Source organism: Antedon mediterranea, chromosome 2, assembly GCF_964355755.1.
Source record: "Antedon mediterranea chromosome 2, ecAntMedi1.1, whole genome shotgun sequence".
In the NCBI taxonomy this organism is placed as follows: Eukaryota; Metazoa; Echinodermata; class Crinoidea; order Comatulida; family Antedonidae; genus Antedon; species Antedon mediterranea.
In genome coordinates, this window is record NC_092671.1 from 16,671,726 (window position 1) to 16,692,835 (window position 21,110).

The following is a 21,110-nucleotide window of genomic DNA, read 5'->3' on the forward strand; positions in this document are numbered from 1 at the left end:
TGATTGACGAAGTAAAACTGTTTGGTAAAGCTTTATCTGTTGCTGATATAAACGAGGAAATCTCATTTGCAATCTCAGCAAGCAAAAGCACTCATTTACATATTAACTTTAAATATTATTAATTAATCATATTACACATTATACCAAATAACTGATATGGATGATTTAAAAGGAAACACTCTTTTGCACAACAATGTTTTTATACAGCGCATCGGGTGCCAGCTTATAATGCGCTGTATACGAATAGATTTAATAAAAAGTTTTAATTTCATTTCATTAAAATATTTCATTACCGGTAACATTTAAATTTCCAAAACTGAATATGAATTTTAACAAGACTAAAATATTTCAACAATGATTACTAGACGATGGAAAACACTGTGTGTTATGTTCACAGATTTCTATGGTAAAAATAGACATTCTATGGTAATAATATTTAATTTATTACTTTAGTATTATGTTGTTAAAACCAATTTACACTAGGATGATAACGATCGACGATAAATAAATATGCATTTTCTTACATAAAACAAAATCTAAAAACTATAGGATAGCCATCCATGCTGCCTTTGATGAAAGTAATATTTTCATAAGTCCAATCAAATAACGTCATGATTAGTAAGAGCAATAATATCATGACAATACAAAGATTTTTTAGTTATTATTGATCATGACGTCATTTGATTGGATTTTTAAAAAAAATATTTTGTCTAACTTGATTTTTGTACAATGTTGAGTGTTGTTATTGCACACAGTACAACTGTTTTCAGTCTTTGCCTTTGTTGTACATTCCCCCCACCCCCACACCCTTAATCTGCTATGTTTTAAAGTTGGAAAACAAAGATTGATTTAAAAGTGAACAACGCCCTTTTTTTTTACAGTACTTGCCCAACCTCAATCATATTTAGTTGCATTGATTTAGACCATTAATTGATTTTGAGAATGACTACGATGTCTCAATTATGGAGTTGAAACATCGTTCCTTTTCAATATAATTTCTTATTGAATTATAATATTCTCAGTATTGTATTTCATCTTCACTGTTTAAAAGAAACTATTTTCACGAATTGAATAATTTCATAAAGATGCAATTGCATTAAAATTCTAGATACAAATTACTAATGAGTCTAGTAAAATATTGATGAAATTAAATTGATGTATAAAGACAATTATAGATGGTTTTTTTTATTGTTATTGCACGTATGATATCTAACATAAATTTTCCACTCTCCTCTATCTACAGTATTTACATTTTTTTAAATTAAAAAACAAAATAATTATTTTAGGACTTTTCAATACGAATACGACCTCGGTTACATATTTAGGCCTACAGGCCCGTGTCAAAAGTCAAAATGCAATATCTAGTACAGTACACCACTAATGTATTACAGTAGTAATTATTATTATTATAATTATTATTATTATTATACAATATTTAAATTCTAATTTGTCTGAATATGTGGTGGCCCACATCTAGAACTTCAACATTAACATTTTTCATGACTTGTTCCTCGATCATTGTTTTCAGTTTATTGGAATATCACTACTAGCAAATATAACCGCTCCAGAGCGAGTAAACCCAACGTTTTTGAAACGTAGTTTTAAAACCTTCCAAGTACAATATACGGTTTTTGTGTTTAGGACAAATAAAGAAATGTATTTTATGAAATTAAGAAAAGGTATAAGGATTTCTAGTGGTGAGCGTGGGCTTTGCCAATTCTCACTGATTTCATCACATTTATCTTTTTTTAATTAATTTTCACCGTTTATTGTTCTGTGCCTGTCAATTTATATATAAAAATAAACATATTCAATGATTTAAGATAGCCACACTATCTCAACGAATCTATATATATCAATTTACGTAAGGCAAAATTTGGTATATCGCGCGGTACTTCTAGCATTTTTACTCGATGGTATATAAAGTTGGTTTATACTTGCAGTACTGATTTTAACCACCTAATGTAACCCTGTTTACTAATTAAATGTAGTTAGATAATTAGTTATTGACCATTTAAACGAATTTAGGATCAAGGATCGTTGTATGTACTGTCTAATAAATGTTGATGCAGAAAAATTCCCCCACACAATACTGTAATACGAGGATGCTTCGCATTTACCTATCTCCTTCTACAATGACATCTATACCTAAATGGGTGTTAAATACGCCCTTTTAATACCGCAGCCACAGCAAAACCTTGCATCTGGCAAAGGGAACATGGTTCCACAGTTGTAACAGAAAGGTGCAGGCGATCCTGTTGCCTCGTCAAAGGATGTCGACACACTCGGGCTAGAGTGTTCTTTCAGCACTTTACCATCATTTTGTTGTCCTCTTGGCGAGGTAGGAGGACGAGGGGATAATCCATTTTGCATAGTTGGTTGTAGTTTAGCGGGTGACATGCTTCTTGGGCTCCTTCCTCTTTGATTGAGGCCGCCATTTTGTACACCACTGAGATCTAATGTAGTTGTTCTATAAACAATATGAAAAATGCTAATAATTTCGATAATAAAACTGGAACCAATATCAATAATACATATATAAATGGAAGAATAATTGCACATGCAGACAAAAACTCTTAAATACATAAAAAAACAAAATTCCACACAACTTTACAAAGTAAGGTTTCAGGTACATACAATATACTCAAGGAGGTAGGAGATATATGGAAAAATGTTCCTGTTGAATTGAGAACTGAGACTTATTTATTAATAACTAAGTCTCTGCTGAGTTTGTAATAATGTATAACGTTGTATGCAGGGCTTCAATAAAAACCAGTGGGCTACCCTGGGTAAAGAAACGTAATAATAATATTATTAAGATTTCAGTACCAGTATATCAAAATATCAATATTTCCTCCTCATAAAATAATAAAATAATGATAACACTAACGTTTCATGCATAGAAGCATCTCTTGCACCGCCAACACTGATTGATTGATTTCTGCTCATACTACGAAGCTGACTTGCTTTTGTCGTTCGAAATGAGCCTTGGCTTCCATACCTGCTCCTATCATCTCCATTTTCTTGACCTTGGTTCATACCCCTGTTACCACTACCAACTGATGAATATGTTGGAGGATCATGAGAGGGGTATCGAGACTTGGGTGCTGATGTTTTGTAGCCATCACTACTGCTAGTATCAGCAAATCTGTAATTGTAAAAATAGTGCTGTGTTGACAGAGCCAGATGTGTGTCTCCAATACACAATCTTAACAACTATTCAAAAACAAAAGCTGTAGTGTGACAAAAATGTGATCTGATGATGTCATATTACTACCATATTTGGGCACACTTTATGTCAAACTAGTTTTATAGTGTAGACAGAGCTTTAGATATAATGATTTTACAAACCTGACATGTTGATTCAATTTAGCACTTTTGGGTCTTAGTGTTTTTTTTCCAAACTTTTGACTTCCAGTGGAAGAGTAATTACTTGTTGGACGACTGGCAAATGAACCTTAAACATTAAAATTAAATAATGATAGATTAAATGTTTTATAAAGGGGAAAAAAGTAGAGAAATTAGCAATGTTATGTGTTAAGGGCTTACTTCGACCAAATCCAATGTTTGTTCGACTTCGTTCCTGCATTGCCCGAAAATGATCATCTTCAAAGTTGCGTCCTGAATAAGCTACACCCCCATTTGGCTTCCTCCTTACTACATTACTATCATACTATATAACAGAAATAATTGATGAACAGTTCATTATTTATGATTCCTTCAATATGAATAATACCATGTTCAAAATAAAAACTCAAGACTCTACTCAAGATGTTAATCACTTTCAGAAGAAAAATAAATAGAGAAGATGTTATTTTCTCCAGTATTTTACCTTTTAAGGTATTTTTAAAAAATCAATTCAAATAATGTTTCTTACAGATTTCCTTATTCCAGTTGAGCTATATCCTACGTCAGCAACAGCAGTTTTGTGGAGCGGTTTAACAGGCGCACCGAACGTCTTTGATCGTGTTGCGCAAAACGGAATGTGTCTTTCACCAGCCTTTCGATTAAACCGTCGACTACAATGAGGACATTGAATATAATCTGAAAATATCAACAAATAAAAACTATGACATTAGATTGATAAAACATTAAGTACACACTTAAATTTATGAAATTGTTTTTTTTATTTAGCAATGAACTTAATTGGCCAATTTTATTTCCAAATAAGGTGCCAAATGTGGTGGTTAACGTGCTTTCCAATCCAAAGGTCCATGGTTCAATCCTGACCTAGTGCCAGGGTTGTAACTCATGACTCTTTCAACTCCACTCCCTAAGCCTCAAATGAGACTTAGTTTATAATCACAATCAATTATAAAATAGTTTAGCCACCCTGTAATTGAGTGAGTTATGGTGGATGCATATGAAATTTTAAAAATATATAAACTTTTATATTAACAATCACACCGTTACTTATATATTTAAGAGTATCAACATCTCTAAATCTTACATGTCAACTTTCAGATAGGGTCATATTTAAAATCAACACGAACATAGCAACTTTAAGGACCTACATTCTACCAAATTCAGGAGGTCAACACGCACTCAATAAACTAAGAAGAGGGTCAACCTTTGTTTCATCTTAACAAAACTAAATGTAGCATCACTCAAGAATTAGCAGTACCTGGATTGATTGATGGTGGTGGAGGGGGTGGTAGTGGACCCCCGGTCTTCAACGCTTTACTAACTTGGCGGGCAGACCGAATTGAGTTGATAAAATCAAGATGTTGCTCTCTCCAATTGGTGATTTTCACTGGGTTGCTCTGTAATAGAAAAATAAATGATTTATCAATGTACACAACAGTAGGATAAAAAGAAAAAATATTATGACATCTATAGGAATGCTTAGAGTGTTCCAAAAAGGAAATAGGTAGACTCCTAGGCTGTTAAATAAAGACTATGACCACATTGCTCCTACAGAGTAGATAATTAATTGGTTTACAAACTCTGGTCTTACCGTGACTACAATTGGTTGAGTTTTTTTAGCTTTAGTTAAAGGTACATCACTATCAATAGCTCTCTGTTTAGCAGAATTAAACACCTTTCTGCTCTTGGACTTATTTTCTACCTTTTTACATATTCTCTGATGCTTTTGCTGTAAAGAAAACAATAATATTATTTATAAAGGTTGACAGTGTACTTTCTTCTCCATGTGTAGATGGTTCACTGATTGGCTGGGAAATTGTGAACATAATTTTTATGCCAATAAGATGCCAATATGCTGATATAACCTTACCAATGTTTCAGGGTTAAATGTGCGTCCACAACAAGAGCATGCCTGAAGATCATTTGTGGTTGTACCCGAGAATGCTGGAAATAAAATGAAATGACATTATTAAAAACATCTAGAGATCTAGACTGGTTACTTTTATAAAATAATTGGATTGTAAATTGTAATATTTAAATTGGATTGAAGGGATGCTTAGTAAACTATGTTCTATGTATATGTGTAGACCCTAGCCTAAGCTATTTATATTCCAGTATTTGTTATGGTTGTTTTATATTGATCAGTAAATTAAGTAAGCCTATGCTTTAGTTAGTAGCCCATTCAATTGAGCTACTGTCTGGTCCAATCAAAAGCCTGCGCCTCACTAAGCACCTAGTTATAGCCTATAAGTTTGATGTTGGGAAGGTAAAACAGGTTAAGCTTTTGTCTTACCGTTATAATCCATGATTTAAGCCGTAATAACATACGGTTACATGTTGAAGACCAATGTAGGTTGAACTTCGATGTACTTCTACATTGTTGGCCTTTTTAGTAATACTTAATAGACTTGAACTTGAATCATTAATGCCTTTTTACAGCGACTGAAATATTGTGTGTATTGTTGCGGCGGTGGTGGTAGCAACAATTGTTTATTATCAGATACGCATGACTGATTTCCGATCACTGTATTCGATCGATCGTTTGTTGTGTATCGGTTAAGTGTTCGACTGGTAAGGGCCTTTAAATGTAATGTGACTTGATATAATAGATGGTTCCCACTACTTAGTAGGACAAAATGCAAGGACGTAAGCGCAATGCAAGTATGTAAGCGCAATGCAAGTACATAAGCGCAACGCAAGTAATTTGACCAATCACAAGCAATGGATTATCCGGCCTATTTGTTATTGGTCAAAATCGCTTGCGTTGCTGTGTCTATACAGATAACCAAGCTTAACTTGGCATTTGGGAAGTGTATAGGTTACCCTGACCCACATGAATACCATTGTCAACATTTATTACAATAAATAACATTTTTAATTATAGGCCAAGTAGAAATTAGAATGCTATGTAATACATGTTTGTGATCTATTTGAAGCATAATCTCACTTCCTTAGAATACCCGCTTTTGGGTTACACAGTACTTTTAAAATTAAAAACTAATAAAAAACAAAAATCAAGTCAACTGAATAATATTATGTAATTCAATAAGACATAGGCCTACTACGTAATACAATTTGCATTATCTGTGCAGTAGTATTCCTTGACCTCTTAAAATTATACGATCTGTATAAGAGTAGAGGATGTTTGTATACACAATCGTATGCTTCCGTTAGCATTAGACCCATCAAAAGCGACCAATAATACTTCCGTGTTTACGTTACGTCATCAAACTTCCTTCTAAAACTGTGTTCTACTTAATTCATATGTCATTTTGGAAGAGTATCCTAAGATGAAGTATCCAATACGAATGTTTATTGTCGCTATATTGTTTATGTTTTTATCAACATTTGAAGTGTCATGTTCATCATCGCCGATTGTTCTAACAAAATATGGAAGAGTTAAGGGATTTCAGACGGATGAAGCCAACATGTTCTATGGTATCCCGTACGCCACTCCTCCAATTGGCTGGAGACGTTGGCGATCACCAGAAGAGCCTCATTCATGGGATCCTTTTATTTTTCCAGCTGTGTATCGGCCACCTGGGTGCCCTCAGACATGCGATGAACCACCGAATGCCTGTCCTGAAACTGTAAGTAGGCCTACCAATTACTAAACAAAATATGGAAGAGTTAGGAAAGACTCAGCAGATTTTCTCCGATGACTCGAACCTAAGCAGCCAACCAAGATGGAAATAGACCATGGAGAAATATTAAGTTCACTGTAGTTCCTAAGACAGTGTAAAAAGATTCGTGGCTTACTCAGATATTGTAATGTCGGCCTAATAATACATAGTATTGAGTTAGTAGTAACTTTTTTAAAGAAGATTTTGTAATAATCTGCACAATATATGGGAACAACTTTAGGTTTCTCAGAATGAAACTCATGCCATTTTTCCAAATAAGTTTGCTGTAAGGCGTTCGTTTGCTGTTTCTATTTCAAAGTGTTCAGATTTTATTTTTTTTATTTTTCCAATTTTACATTATAGAATATAAAAAAAAATCTATTCCGACCTGTTTCTCGGTAATTTGTATATCGCGAACAATATGGAGATCACCGCAAATTGTAAAAATTGAAACTGATCTTAAAAATGTCTTTTAATTGCAGTACCGTACCACTATCAGAGAACAAGAAATATATTGCAAAAGCTGTCACATTGACCAAGTTCATCGTAAACTTGTTAGGTCATGGGGTGGTCATTACGAAAACAACTACCGGATAACAATGGTTTATTTTGGTTACAAGTGAAACAAGGTCACAGGAAAACTTAATCAATTAAATTCAAACTAAATAGACAATTATAAAATATGTGCCAAGAAAACGTCTTATTAAAATGTGCCAACGATTCCGGGTCTCAGTGGTTTAATTTGATTTAATCGAAAGTTACAATACCACCGGAAAGTTATACAAAATGAAACTAATAAATGCGTGCCAAGAAATCCACTACCGTACCTTTGAAGTACTTTGTAGATTTGGACAATTGACCGACACAGATTTGATATTATCAGAGTTTATCCATATTTGGAGTCCTGGATATACATTTTACTTTAAAAACCTACTCACCCTCTGCCCTTTATAGATTGGTTGAACTACAGTAGCTGTATTCATCTTGTGTGGCTGATGACATCATCCTAAAAAGATACATTAATCATTATTGATTTAATTTGCATACGGTTTCATTAATTCAATATCTAATTTGAGGAAAATCTATAAATTAGAACTATTGCTTTCTTTAACAGTACGTTCATTAGATTTCTTGGGATCTGGGATTTAATCCCGTCAGATGTCCAGGATGTAATATGCGTACTTGATGTTAGGCTTTTTTTCTGTTAAACTTAAAGAAGTAATCCACGAAAGACAAAATGGTTGTTTTTTGTTGTTGTAATTAATCCAGTTTAATATTTTTATTATGATCTTATATGAGTATTATATTTGATCTGATTAGAAACAAGCAATGCTTGGTCTTAACCAATTTATTTAAAAAAATTGTAATGGTGTGTCAATGCAGGCTGGGACGTCCCATCGAAAGCGACTGAGTTCGGTGTAGGAGTCTCACCGCCCTCGGATAGCATGTGTGATGTATGCGTTATTTGTTTGTCTGCTAAAATCCGGAATTGAATTATAAACAAGAATAACATCTGTAGGCCTACACAAAAATATATGTTTTATTATTCCAGTTTTTCATCTTATTTACAGTTTGTTAGAAGATTTGGAAAACAAAATTATAATAAAAACACTTTTTTTCTGCTTTAGTTTAGTGAAGATTGCCTGTATTTGAACATATTTAGTCCACTTAACACAGACGCGACTTCTGGATTCCCCGTGATGGTGTTCATACACGGAGGAAGCTTTCTTGATGGTGGAATAGGTGCAAGGATTTATGACGGCAGATTCATAGCAAATATGACAGAAACCATTGTAGTGACAATTGCTTATCGCCTTGGTGAGTAACAATTAGAGTCTTGGCAGATTATATTGGACAATAAATCAAAGACGTTACGTAACATGTTTACTTTTACTTTTGGTGGAAATGCATATACAACATTGACATTGAGTAGAAGACGGACTGATCGAAACTTTTGAAAGTTTTAGAAAGTCTTGTCGCGACCCTTATGATAGAAACTGAAACATATTTCTGGTTTAATGATTACGAATTGTACTGTATTTGTAAAATTGCAAACCTTCCTTATAACAAAACATTGTTTCTGTTTCTTACACAGGAGCACTCGGCTTCCTCGTCGTTCAAGGAGATGATCCAATAGAAGGAAACTTCGGGTTTCTGGATCAGCAATTTGCTTTGCAATTTGTACAAGAAAATATCAAGCAATTTGGTGGAGATCCAGATAGAGTATGTTTGAAAATAATTGTTGTTATTTTTGTAAAATTTCTTTTTTGTTGTTGATGAAAGTTAAGCCCATTCTTGAACTAATATTTTCTTATATAAGACCTTGATAAAAAGGAAGAACCTATTTAAAAGTTATAAAATATCTAAAATAAATAAGAAAAAATTGCTACAGTATGTTGTTATTGGCATTTTAAATATCTGGTGGTATGACATTTGTAACCAACTCTATCGACTTTTAGTTCATCATATTGAAATTAAAATTATAGGCTTATTGCAATTACTGAATTTGTTAAAGTTAAATAAGGAAACAATATTTTAGAACGAACCTTTTATCGTTTTTCAGGTGACGTTGTTTGGTCAGAGTGCTGGTGGACAATCAGTCGGTCTTCATCTAATCTCCAATTCCAGTAGCCATCTCTTTGATCGTGCCATCGTCGAGAGTAATCCATTTACTCTTCCATACAGGAAACACACTGGTGCTCTCTTACTTGGAGACTTCTTAGCTTTGTACCTTAACTGTAGTCTGAGAGATATTGATTGTATGAGACGTTCTTCAGCAAACGATATCCTTCAAGCCCAAGATAAAGCTTCATTGAAGTTCATCGACCCAGTTCATTTGCTGCAACTAGTTGAAGCATGGGGTCCAACTATTGGAGGTGAACTGATTCCTATGCACCCAATAAAGGCATTCCAAAGTGGTCAGTTTCAGCATAAACCAGTACTAATAGGATCTTTGACCGAAGAAGGTAGAATATTTGTCTATGAAGCTTTCAGTAGTAGAGTGTCTTTCACTGAATATCTAGAATTAGTGCTTTCTATTTTCCGTGAAGATGCGTATCGTGTTTTGCTTAAATACCCACCGAACATACTAAAACTAGATCAACGCGATCTACTAAGTAAGCTTGTTACTGACTACATATTTACATGTTCGACGAGAAACATTACAAGAGGGATTGTAAGCCATGGAATGCCAAATATCTACAAGTACGTCTTCGATCACGCACTTTCTTTCAGGGAAGCTTGGGGAAAATTCACTTTCTGTCGAGGACACGTCTGCCACTCGTCCGAATTGCCATTTGTTTTCCATGACGCAACACTCGCAGGTTACAAATACACACACGCTGAATTAAAACTTGCTAATTCCATGGTGTATTATTGGGCAAATTTTGCTCATAATGCTAATCCAAATCAAAAAGAAGTAAACAAAACTAAAAAGTACCTGAAAAAGTGGCCGGAATTTTCAGCAAAAAGAAATTGGCCATTTATGCGTTTCAAAACACCATGGAGCGTTGTGAATAGAGATTTCCAAAATGTAATATGCGAGTTCTGGGACAAAATAGGTTATGAGGCAATTCACTTGCTTAGGTATTGATGTTATACAATCATAAAGCAATAGATTATTATTATTTAGCTTACCGAATACAACATTTAACACAAATATTTTCCAGTACACTAGCCGATTATTAGTATATAGACAAATGCATATCAATTCAATTCTTTTTCAGAGACGGCGTGGCAATGACTTAATAACTGTTTATAAGCAAATACTGTACAATAATCACAATCCTACATCCCATAATGAGTAACTAAATGCACCAGTGTATTAAACCACGGAGAAAGTAAAGAAACCTCCTTTATGTATAAACCAAAATAACCATGAGTTGCATGTAAATAAATATTTTTTAAGTAATCCTTATGACCGTAATATGAGTCGTGTTTAATCGGGCCATAAATACCCGTTTTATGAAATGAATAACAACTTCTTCTGCACGCGCACATTTCAAACTATTATGGATTAAAACAACTATGAATGTTAACCAGCAGATTTCGCCAAATCTTTAATATACTTTTATTATCGAGCTGGTCTATGATCTTACTTACAATCTTAGTCAAAGTCGCTGCTATGCCCACTCAAATCACCATGTTAGCTGTATTTGCTTTTCTTTTAACTTGCCTACTTTCTGAGGCTTACGCGAAAAGTGTAGGAAACGTCGCAGGGTCCGCTACCTGCAGTCAGAAATACACGGACCCCGTTTACACGAAGTATGGAACGTTACAAGGGATACTATCAAGTCGTGCAAGGGTGTTCTACGGGATTCCATATGCGATGCCACCGGTTGGGAAGAGGCGATGGAAGGCTCCAGCGGAACCTCATTCGGTCGCAAGCAACACTTTCTTGAGTATTACTCAGCCTCCAGGGTGCCCACAAGTTTGTGGAGATCCAGTAGGAACCTGTCCAGAAGTGGTAAATTATTACATTATTACAGGACTGTGCTAGATGTTTCCATTTATTTTATTGTAATCTATTTAAGAAGTGTCTATAGGCTTCGGCTATAATCGATTAAATTAATTTTTCTTTTGGTACATAAGCTAGGGACCCCTCATGAAACGTCATAAAATAAACATGAATATATTATTAATCATATTATCCATAAGGTGTGACGTAATTGAGCCAACTATACAATTCTCTCATGCCGTCTGTATAGTCGAGTGGATTTATGGACTTTACATGTCGATGTATGGGATTCGAATCCCATGAGCAAACTTATTTTTACTTTATAGTTTAAAGGGTTATGTTTAGTTATATTTAGGAAGTATTTCTTTCACATAAGGGGTCCCAACTTATGTACGAAAAAAAAATCGCGACCCGGACGTGGCAGGTAAAACTACTTCTAGTTCAGACCTATGGAGTACGATCGAAACCATAAATCCGTAGGTCTGAACATGCCTTTAAAACTTGTTCAATGTTCAACTGGAAACATTACAAGAGAGATTGAACCAAGGTATGCCACATATATTCATTCATACGATTTTATTTCTTTCGGAGATACGGGCGTTTTCATTCCCATGATGCAACACTCACATGCAATTTATTGTTTAGGTATTGATGTTATACAATTATCACAATAAATATATCATAGAGAACAATGTATTACAGCTTTTCGAATACAATTACAAGCTGAAACACACATTATCCAATACAGTTTTAGGTGACTCAAGTTTATTTATAGTTGTTTAAGATTCCTCACTCAAAATGATTTGTCCTGACGAAACTACTTTGGCTTCTACTTTCTGAGCTATTCCTGCTTATGTTGTCATTGTATTAACTACGGTACAGCACCTTATGTAATCACCCAGCTTGAGTTGTGAATAAAATATTCAATCAGGCCATCTGCTAAAAAAATACCAGTTCAATAGCTTTAATCAGCATGCGCGCACACACTGATCAGTAGGATGAATATAGCAGGAATTTTGACCAGCATATTTTACCGAACAACAATTAACACTGCACCGGTCTATTATGATCGATTATGTCTATGGTAATATTTAAAATTGTTATTGAAGTCATCACTGTCGTACATAAGTCATCATGTTAGCGGTTGTTGGTTTTCTTTTAACTTGCCTACTTTTCGATGCCCATGCGAAGAGTGTTAGAAACGTCACAGGGTCCGCTAAATGCAGTCATAAATATACGGACCCCGTTTACACGAAGTATGGTACGTTACAAGGGGTACTATCAAGTCGTGCGAGGGTGTTCTACGGTATTCCATATGCGATGCCACCGGTTGGGAAGAGGCGATGGAAGGCTCCAGCGGAACCTCATTCGATCGCAAGCAACACTTTCTTGAGTATTACTCAGCCTCCAGGGTGCCCACAAGTTTGTGACGATCCAATGGGAACCTGTCCAGAAGTGGTAAATTATTACATTCATTTACTTATATCAATGAACAGGCCTGTGCTAGATTTTCTATACGTGTTATTTTGTTTATTTACAGAATAATAATATACTATTGTTAGGATTCCTAATAACCAAGTAAGTATTAAATAAATACATATTCGTATACAAACAGAAAAACAATGCAACAACTAAAACAAAATCAACTGTGTATTATTATAAAATTATTTAATCAATCACAGGCCTCTGTATACAAACACTGATCAAAAATAAATTGTATATTTATGCTGCACAAACAAGTTTCTTGCAAATCTAAATAAGTCATAGATAAAACAATACAATATAGATAATTCTTGGTTTAAAATAATTACAACTATATAGGCCTAATAATAATAATAAGATAAGTCTCAATTGCTTACCAAAGATATGCCTGGATAACATGTGCAGCTATAGCTATACCCTATATCAATTACTACTGAACTAAAGCTTTAGGCTTCTAAGTAAGCCTTGGTACATCTACCACTTCTATAGCTAGGCCAGCTTAGGCTTCTAAGTAAGCCTTTTGTGCTTGCTAGGTCCTTACCCAACAAGCCTAACTATCCAACTGCCAGCCACAGCCCAAGCAAGCTATACCCTCATTAGCATAACCCATATGGTTGGTCACCTGTTCACTTGACACCCTTCAGTGAACACAAGCACAGTATACCTAGCTTGGATTAGGCACTTACATACCCACCCACAATTGCGCATTGCACAATTCTACATACAATTACAATGAAAGTGTAAAATCCAGGCCTATAATACAAATTATCCATCATCAACTTATTGACTATAATGTTAAACAACAATGTATATAAGTAGCGACAGAAATAAAGCTAAATATAAAGTCCATTTAAAGTTTCTTAAGTTTTCTGTGTTTCCTTCTTTTGCTTTGTTCAATTCAGAATAATATAGACAACGCCTCGGATTTACTTTTCCGGATCATCATCATAGTTTACTCACAGGTGGCCTTGTCAGGATACTTGCATGTGTCTTTACCTTTACTTGCCGAACAAACCCATCCTTGTTTGGTAATGTCTCCACAACTTTACCCATTGGCCACACATTTCTTGGGGTGTTCTCACTTATCAGTAAAACAATATCTCCAATTTTAGCATTTCTTCTTGGAGATAACAACTTTTGTCTTTTTTGTAACAGCGGAAGATATTCACTTTTCCATCTCTCCCAGAAACGATCAGCCAAATATTGAGCTTGTTTCCATCTTCTCCGGAAGTAATTGGATTTCTCTTCAGAATTACAAGGTGGTAGATTTACATCACCCTTTAGAAGTATGAGTTGGTTAGGTGTGAGCGGTTTAAGATCGTTAACATCCTCCTGATTGCTTGTTATTGGCCTATTGTTGACGATGTTTTCCACTTCACAAATGAATGTATGCAAGGTATCATCTGAAAAATTTCTTAATTTCCATTTGTGGCTTCCGCGTTATAGTCCTTATCACCTCGTTCATATCATTAGAACCAACATTTCTATTAGAAGAAAAAGAATCCTGACAACCCTGCCGGTTTTGCTGAAACAGATGAGTTTGCGTAACAGGAACTACCACAGGAGTCTGACAGTCACTGTGTTCGAAGCTAAGCTAGGAATTGTAGTAGGAGCAGGATCTGCTTGAGCAAAGTTTTGGGTTGCCGGTACGTTTACGGGAACAGCAGGAACTACCACAGGAGCAACTGACGTTAGCACAGGAATTGTAACATGATCGGCTGGAGCAAAGGCTTGCCTTACATCACCAGGAACAACAGGGACTACAACAGGATTAAATGGGTCTAAATTTAATACAGGAATAGTAGCAGGATCCGCTGGACCAAACGATAACACATTTCGTCGGTATGCACTATCTAGAAACCCTTCCATTGATTACGTACTTTTGTGGCTACCAGAACCACTTCCGCTTGCGAAATCCCTTGCAACATTCAATCTTGCTTCGGCGACGTCTATCTCTTCTTTTAACTGTTTGAGTTTGAACTCTTCCTGTTGGATTCTCTGCTTTTCTGTGAGACTCCTCTGCCTGGCTAGCAACTCTGCATGTTTTTGCTCTTCTTGAATCACAGAAGCACTTAGTGATCGCTTAGAAGATTTTGAACTGTTAGTTGATTTCCTGCTTGCGGAGCGATGAGAATTTACCGCCGCAGACTGCTCTACCTCTAGCACCGCAAACCAATCCTCTACTTTAACTTTTAAGTTTTCCAACCACACATCTTTGTCTTCAAACCATTTATTATACATTATTCTCTCTTTCTCGTTCAACTTGACACCCTTCAGTGAACACAAGCACAGTATACCTAGCTTGGATTTGGCACTTACATATATTAAAATGAAACCTATTATGTTTATACTAAAACACCAAATTGCACAATAGCATATAACATAGGCCCTATAAGATTTCATAGCGCAATCTGAAACAATAATAGCATGTAGGACTTAAGTAACTGAAAATGTCATGCCTAAAAATTATGAATAAATAACAATAATATAATATAATAAAAAGGACTCTATTGTTACATTCCATATTAACATAATTAGTATTCTATATAATAAAATAATCATTGGGTAGATTAATTTACATTTACAAAATATTAATACGTATCACCACAATAGCCATACATGAATCAAACATGCAGGTACCGTACCATCATCTTTTTATTTGGTGTGTTTATAACTATACAGTTACATTACAAGATAGTATTTCTAATGTGATAATGAGCACTTAAATCCTACTATTCTCTATGCAAAATATTTTAGTTATTCTTGTAGAAGCCGTAAGATGAATCCAAGTATTGTAAACTTAAAAAATGTTCTAAAATTCGAGAAATTGATAAACAACATATTGCTTAAGAACAATAAGATTGACTCATGGAACAAAAAATGGAACTTCTTAAATCTTGATTAGTTGACAATAATCATATTAAGTTGGTTTTATTTGTTTGATTTCTTATTATATATTTTGTTTTGGGGGAGGGGGGGGGGGTATGTTACTTTTGACATTATGTATTGTATTGTTATAGAAGTATTTAAAAGAAGTAAACAAAAACTATACAGTTATTTCAAATTCATTAAATTAAATTCAAAAAGTTGTAAATGCTGTTAAATTGAGATGTAGCATATGGTATTATTGTATTTGTAAAATACTGAATTTATTATTTTTTTTGGAATGATTTATTACAATAATCATGATATTTCCTAAAACTGAAACGATTTCCAATTAAAATGGCTTAAATGGCAATATGACCACAACAGAAATAAACTCTAAAGCTCTGTCTACACAATCAAACTTAATGTGATGTGCCTATGGACACGATGACGTCATATCACTACCATATTTGGGCACATCACACTTTTTTTGTCAAACTAGTTTAATACTATATGTAGACAGATCGTAAGAAGTTTATGGAAATAGCAAAAAGTGAACATCTAAAAAAAGTACAATCAAAACAAGATTGAAAGAAAAAGTTGTATGCTATAACGTTCTAATAATTTTTATTTCAGTACAATGAAGATTGTTTGTATTTAAACATATTTACTCCAGTGGACACGAATGAAAACTCAAATCTGCCTGTAATGATATTTGTTCACGGTGGTAACTTCGACCACGGGGGAGCAGCAACTCCACTCTACGACGGCCAGCATTTAGCAAATACAACAAACACAATATTGGTAGTTATGAATTACAGAGTGGGTAAGTATGTATTGAGAACCCACCCGTATCAAGCAGTGTATGATAAAATTGTATTTAGTAGGCCTACGTCCCACTGGCAATTACTGTATAATATACGGTTACCAATACTTTCTTTCTTGCTTATTGCTTTTTAAAAATAACTTATACAGTTGAACCCCTTCTTTGGACACTCTGTTCATGGAATGAACAAATGGCAATATATGTTTTCATACACCCACTAATCAGAGGACACCTCTATTAAGGGGACAATTTGTTAGGTCACCAGAGTGTCTCCTTAATGTATTTCTACTGTAATGACATTGATAAGTTTGCCATACAAAACAAGATTTTCTAAATGTAGGTGCCCTTGGGTTTTTGGTGGCTGATGGGGAAGAGGAAAGTCTGGATGGAAACTTCGCTATTTTGGACCAACGATTGGCATTTAAATACGTACAAGAAAATATCGCCGCATTTGGTGGCAATCCAAAATCGGTAAATATTTTTATTTTGATAGGGCTATAATTATTGATTATCGATATGCTGAATGCAGTTGTTTCTTGTTCACACGAGCTATTTTCTTTAAGTAAAATGTCGCCCTCTAAAAAGTTTACTGAAGAGACCTTCTACCTTTATAGGCATGTTATATAATACATAATAATTATATTTAATTAGGTGACGTTATTTGGTCAAAGTGCAGGTGCACAGTCAATCGCCATACATATGACATCATCCGGTAGTGCCAGCCTCTTTCAACGTTCGATTATGCAGAGTAACCCATTCACACTACCGTATCGTGATCGGGTTAGTTCCGTAGAGATTGGAGCTCTTTTAGCCGAAAGTCTGGGTTGCGGTTCTGGTGACATTACATGCCTACGCTCTCGTTCAGCTGACGAGGTTTTGAAAGCACAGCTTATGGTAGCCAGTATGCTTGATTACGATGATCTACTTCAGAATTTTGAATACTGGGGTCCAGTCATCGATGGCGCTGAGATTCCAATGCATCCTCTCGAAGCATACGCTCAGAACAGTTTCCAAGACAAACCAATGATAATGGGTACCATGAGTGAGGATGCTCTGCCTTACGTATACACCTTAATGCCAGAACCTGTGTCCGCAACTCTATCAAGCACAGTCATTATTGCTCTATTTGGTCTTATTGATGGGCTAAAACTCACAAACACGTACTCTCTTGGACTACTCGATGACGACTCACGCGATGTTCTGTCTGATATGTTCACCGACATGATATTCGCCTGCTCAACGCGATACGCGTCAACTTCTGCTCAACAAAACGGACAATCCGCCATTTATCTCTACGAATTCGCTCATGCCTTTTCTTTCGAAGAAGCCTGGGGCGAAGACATGTCCTTTTGCTATGGGCGTGTCTGTCACGGAGGCGACCTACCGTTTATATTTCAAAATGCTAATTACTTGGGTTATGAATACACACCCGAAGAACAGCTTCTGTCGGATAGTATGGTGTATTACTGGACCAACTTCGCTCATACCGGAGATCCAAATGAGATTGGCGAGTTGTCAACTGTAAAATACAATCCAATTTACACCGAGTGGCCTTTATTTAACACAGATGATGAACTGGCTCAACTGCGGTTAGACACCCCAGTAAACGTTCAACTAACTAATTACAAAACTGATGAATGTGATCTATTTGATTCTATAGGGTACGATAACACATATAGTTTAAGTATTGAACTTTTTAATGAAGCTCTTGGGACAGGCAATACAGAATAATTATAAATAAAAGTTTTTCTTGTTTTATATTTAATGAGCTGTAGGTAAAATAAATAGCCAATACCATTGAACAACCATTAGGATATGCTACATCAAATAGGAAATCATAATTATTAATCCATCCGTTCAAACGAATTAAATAGACGCCCAAGTATATAATGCCCTCTAGAACTTATTCTTTAATAGCGCAAACTCGATTGCAAAAAAGGAGCGGATACGCGTCAACCAGATGTTGATGCCACTAACAGCGGTTGCGTTAGCTTTATGCGTGTCGTGCGTTGCCACGAAGTAACAAAATAAACTAGCATTTTAATTGTATAAGGTTGAAACTCTGTAGACCTACATGTCAATATAATTTTTTACTGTAATAGCCACCCATACGTAAGTTCTTTTGAATATAATGTAGGCCTAGAATCCAAGTACCGTAGGCCTATATTATTATAGGAAGTAAGAACATGGGGAAAAGGTTAACTATATCATTAAAATTGATAAAAATAGGTAATATAAACATATTTTATGAAATTTATTTTATTTTTTTAGTTTCTTTTCAATGTTATTGTTATTTTTATGCACAAAAATATTCATAGCAGATGATCAATAAACTGTCGCCAGTTCTGAAGTAAGGTTTTCTCAAATTGTAGCCTAAGCCATGCTAACAGGTCGGGATAATTATGTTCTAACGAGGATCCGGCTTAATATTCCTACAAAGAAAACATTTGGTATACATGGCGTGTCATAAGTTTACTGAAGAAAAAACAAATAAACGCCCGCTGTAAATAGAATAGACTTGTGGCAAATCTAATGAACTTAAATACAATTGGAAAAATCATCATTGTTGATACAACAGGCCTAGTACAAACCATTATTAATTCAAAAAGAACCGCCAAGTATCTTAAGTAGTATGGTGCATGGTGATTAAGCACACAGATACTTAAATTAATTTATCAACTTAATAACTTGATAATTAAAACAACAACCAATTTGAATGAAATAACGGGTGCTTATCATATTATATGCCTTGTACAACATCCTGGAAGTAACTACAATCACTCAAATCACACGTCTATTGAATAATCAACGAGAATTAAAAGAGGAAATATTAGATTTACATTCCTGGGGTAAATAGGCCTTTATGGAACACGAACTCAGTTCGGAAATGATCTAATTACAAAGATTCTTTTATAGAGGGATCGGAACCTTAACTCGGTACTTATATAGTTTCTATATATAAATCCGATCAAGGAATTGGATTAATTTAGCTGTTTTTATCCAATATTTAATGACACAGTACTTTACCATATCTTTGTACATATTTCACACTTCTATTCAATGCGTTTTTGCATCTCTCATGTCATGTCATAGCAAAACTACAAGATCTTTGAATGCAAAACTCAAATAATATAAATCTAAAATAATTAGAATTCTTCTACTTTGGACGATTTGGAAAAGAACACTAATATGTATAGCTAATAATAAATTCCGCAACACCACCAAGAAGCCTAATGTACGTTAGGCCTACCAGTAGCTATTGAATATTACACTAATGCGGTTCGAAAAGGTATTTAAATACAGCGGTAAACACGCAGAAAAATTATAACTCTAGGCTATAAAAAATTGAAACAAGTTTTTAAACTTTTACGCGTTACCCATTGGTTTTGTATTTTTGTTCTTTGTTTGTAGCCTATGTTATTTATAAAATGACTTTTGCCGAATAAAATAAATCAAATCAAAAACATCGACGAGCGGTACAAATAAACTTACGATGTCATCAATTATCTATGCCTTTCGTCAAGGTAAAAGTATAAAAACACAAGAGGTAGAATTGACAGTGAATACGCATCGGCCAATAGATGTTCATAATTTCCGTATTTCGTTTGTTCTTACATCCGTAAGCTTCCAGCAAATTACATCTAGGTTGCCGAGTTCAAACTAACATAACTTCAACAACAGGTGTATGAAACGCCGCACTACAATTTGCAGTCAAACTTCTTGTCCGGATGCGCAAACTCGCAGGGGAATAAATTCATGTTGCAGTCTTAATTCGCATCTCTCTAAAAGTACAATATCAATTTGAAAACATAGATTTGATTCGTTCTTCGCTAAGTATGTTTATTCAAGATAAAAAATGGTACTCTGATGTATTGGTTTGTTCTCACCATGTTATGTTTGGACTCGATGTGATCTTTTTTTCTAGTTTTAAATGTCAAACAAACGACTTATGTGGGATTTTGAATATAATCATTTTGAAAAGAGGTGAGGACCAAACACCATATTATTAATTCATCATAATTAGTTTTGTCACAGACCAAGTGGTCACGAAGCATAAAAAGGGTAAAGTAGAACGACCGATATCGATGACGAGATCACTTTCATAGAGTTTCGCGCGTAAACCTATGTACTTGGACGACATTTTCTACTAATGTAATGTAATTCAACATTTATTAGTTTCTATGGTAAAGCAATAATAAAAAGAGTGATAATTTATAATGAGACAAACAAAAATTACCATCAATAGAGGATCTTGCAAGAAGAGATTTCTTGTCACGCAAGACGAAAAGAAAAAAAAAACATTTGTATATATATAAAATAAAAAGGGTCATGACAAAAACAGTTTGAAGGTCTAGTTTGAGTACAATGATAATAAATGATTTTTAAGTTTTCTACGAAAAGTTGAGAGAGAGGAAGAGTTAACAATACTAGTATCTAATTGATTATTAAAGGGCCAGAAACAAAAATATAGTGGGTTAACTGAAACTTATGA

The 21,110-nt window shown here is 34.6% G+C and overlaps 2 protein-coding genes across 2 annotated transcripts; one reads left to right on the forward strand and one right to left on the reverse strand.

Annotated features, from left to right (window-relative positions):
- Nucleotides 1-1,184: 1,184 nt before the first annotated feature.
- LOC140039729 (uncharacterized) lies at nucleotides 1,185-5,802 on the reverse strand. Its single transcript, XM_072085341.1, has 9 exons — nucleotides 5,660-5,802; nucleotides 5,237-5,310; nucleotides 4,958-5,095; nucleotides 4,625-4,763; nucleotides 3,878-4,044; nucleotides 3,550-3,673; nucleotides 3,352-3,457; nucleotides 2,891-3,148; nucleotides 1,185-2,470 (listed from the first exon to the last, which is right to left on the reverse strand). Exons 1-9 carry the CDS (start codon nucleotides 5,670-5,672, stop codon nucleotides 2,149-2,151), a joined length of 1,341 nt encoding a protein of 446 aa, XP_071941442.1. The 5' UTR covers nucleotides 5,673-5,802; the 3' UTR covers nucleotides 1,185-2,148.
- A 459-nt stretch (nucleotides 5,803-6,261) lies between these two features.
- Nucleotides 6,262-18,843, forward strand: LOC140039321 (uncharacterized). The gene is made up of 8 exons (XM_072084926.1): nucleotides 6,262-6,956; nucleotides 8,618-8,807; nucleotides 9,085-9,212; nucleotides 9,553-10,577; nucleotides 11,070-11,454; nucleotides 16,429-16,618; nucleotides 16,959-17,089; nucleotides 17,270-18,843. Exons 1-8 carry the CDS (start codon nucleotides 6,657-6,659, stop codon nucleotides 18,347-18,349), a joined length of 3,429 nt encoding a protein of 1,142 aa, XP_071941027.1. The 5' UTR covers nucleotides 6,262-6,656; the 3' UTR covers nucleotides 18,350-18,843.
- The last annotated feature ends 2,267 nt before the right edge of the window (nucleotides 18,844-21,110 follow it).

Excerpts from the sequence above, each read along its gene's own strand:
- LOC140039729 (XM_072085341.1), bottom strand. Across the intron at positions 5,096-5,236 it reads CATTTAACCCTGAAACATTG|CAAAAGCATCAGAGAATATG; the intron begins GTAAGGTTATAT and ends TTTTCTTTACAG. Across the intron at positions 4,045-4,624 it reads ACCACCATCAATCAATCCAG|ATTATATTCAATGTCCTCAT; the intron begins GTACTGCTAATT and ends TGATATTTTCAG.
- LOC140039321 (XM_072084926.1), top strand. The coding sequence starts at position 6,657 with ATGAAGTATCCAATACGAATGTTTATTGTCGCTATATTGTTTATGTTT. Across the intron at positions 6,957-8,617 it reads CGAATGCCTGTCCTGAAACT|TTTAGTGAAGATTGCCTGTA; the intron begins GTAAGTAGGCCT and ends TTTCTGCTTTAG. Across the intron at positions 9,213-9,552 it reads TTGGTGGAGATCCAGATAGA|GTGACGTTGTTTGGTCAGAG; the intron begins GTATGTTTGAAA and ends ATCGTTTTTCAG.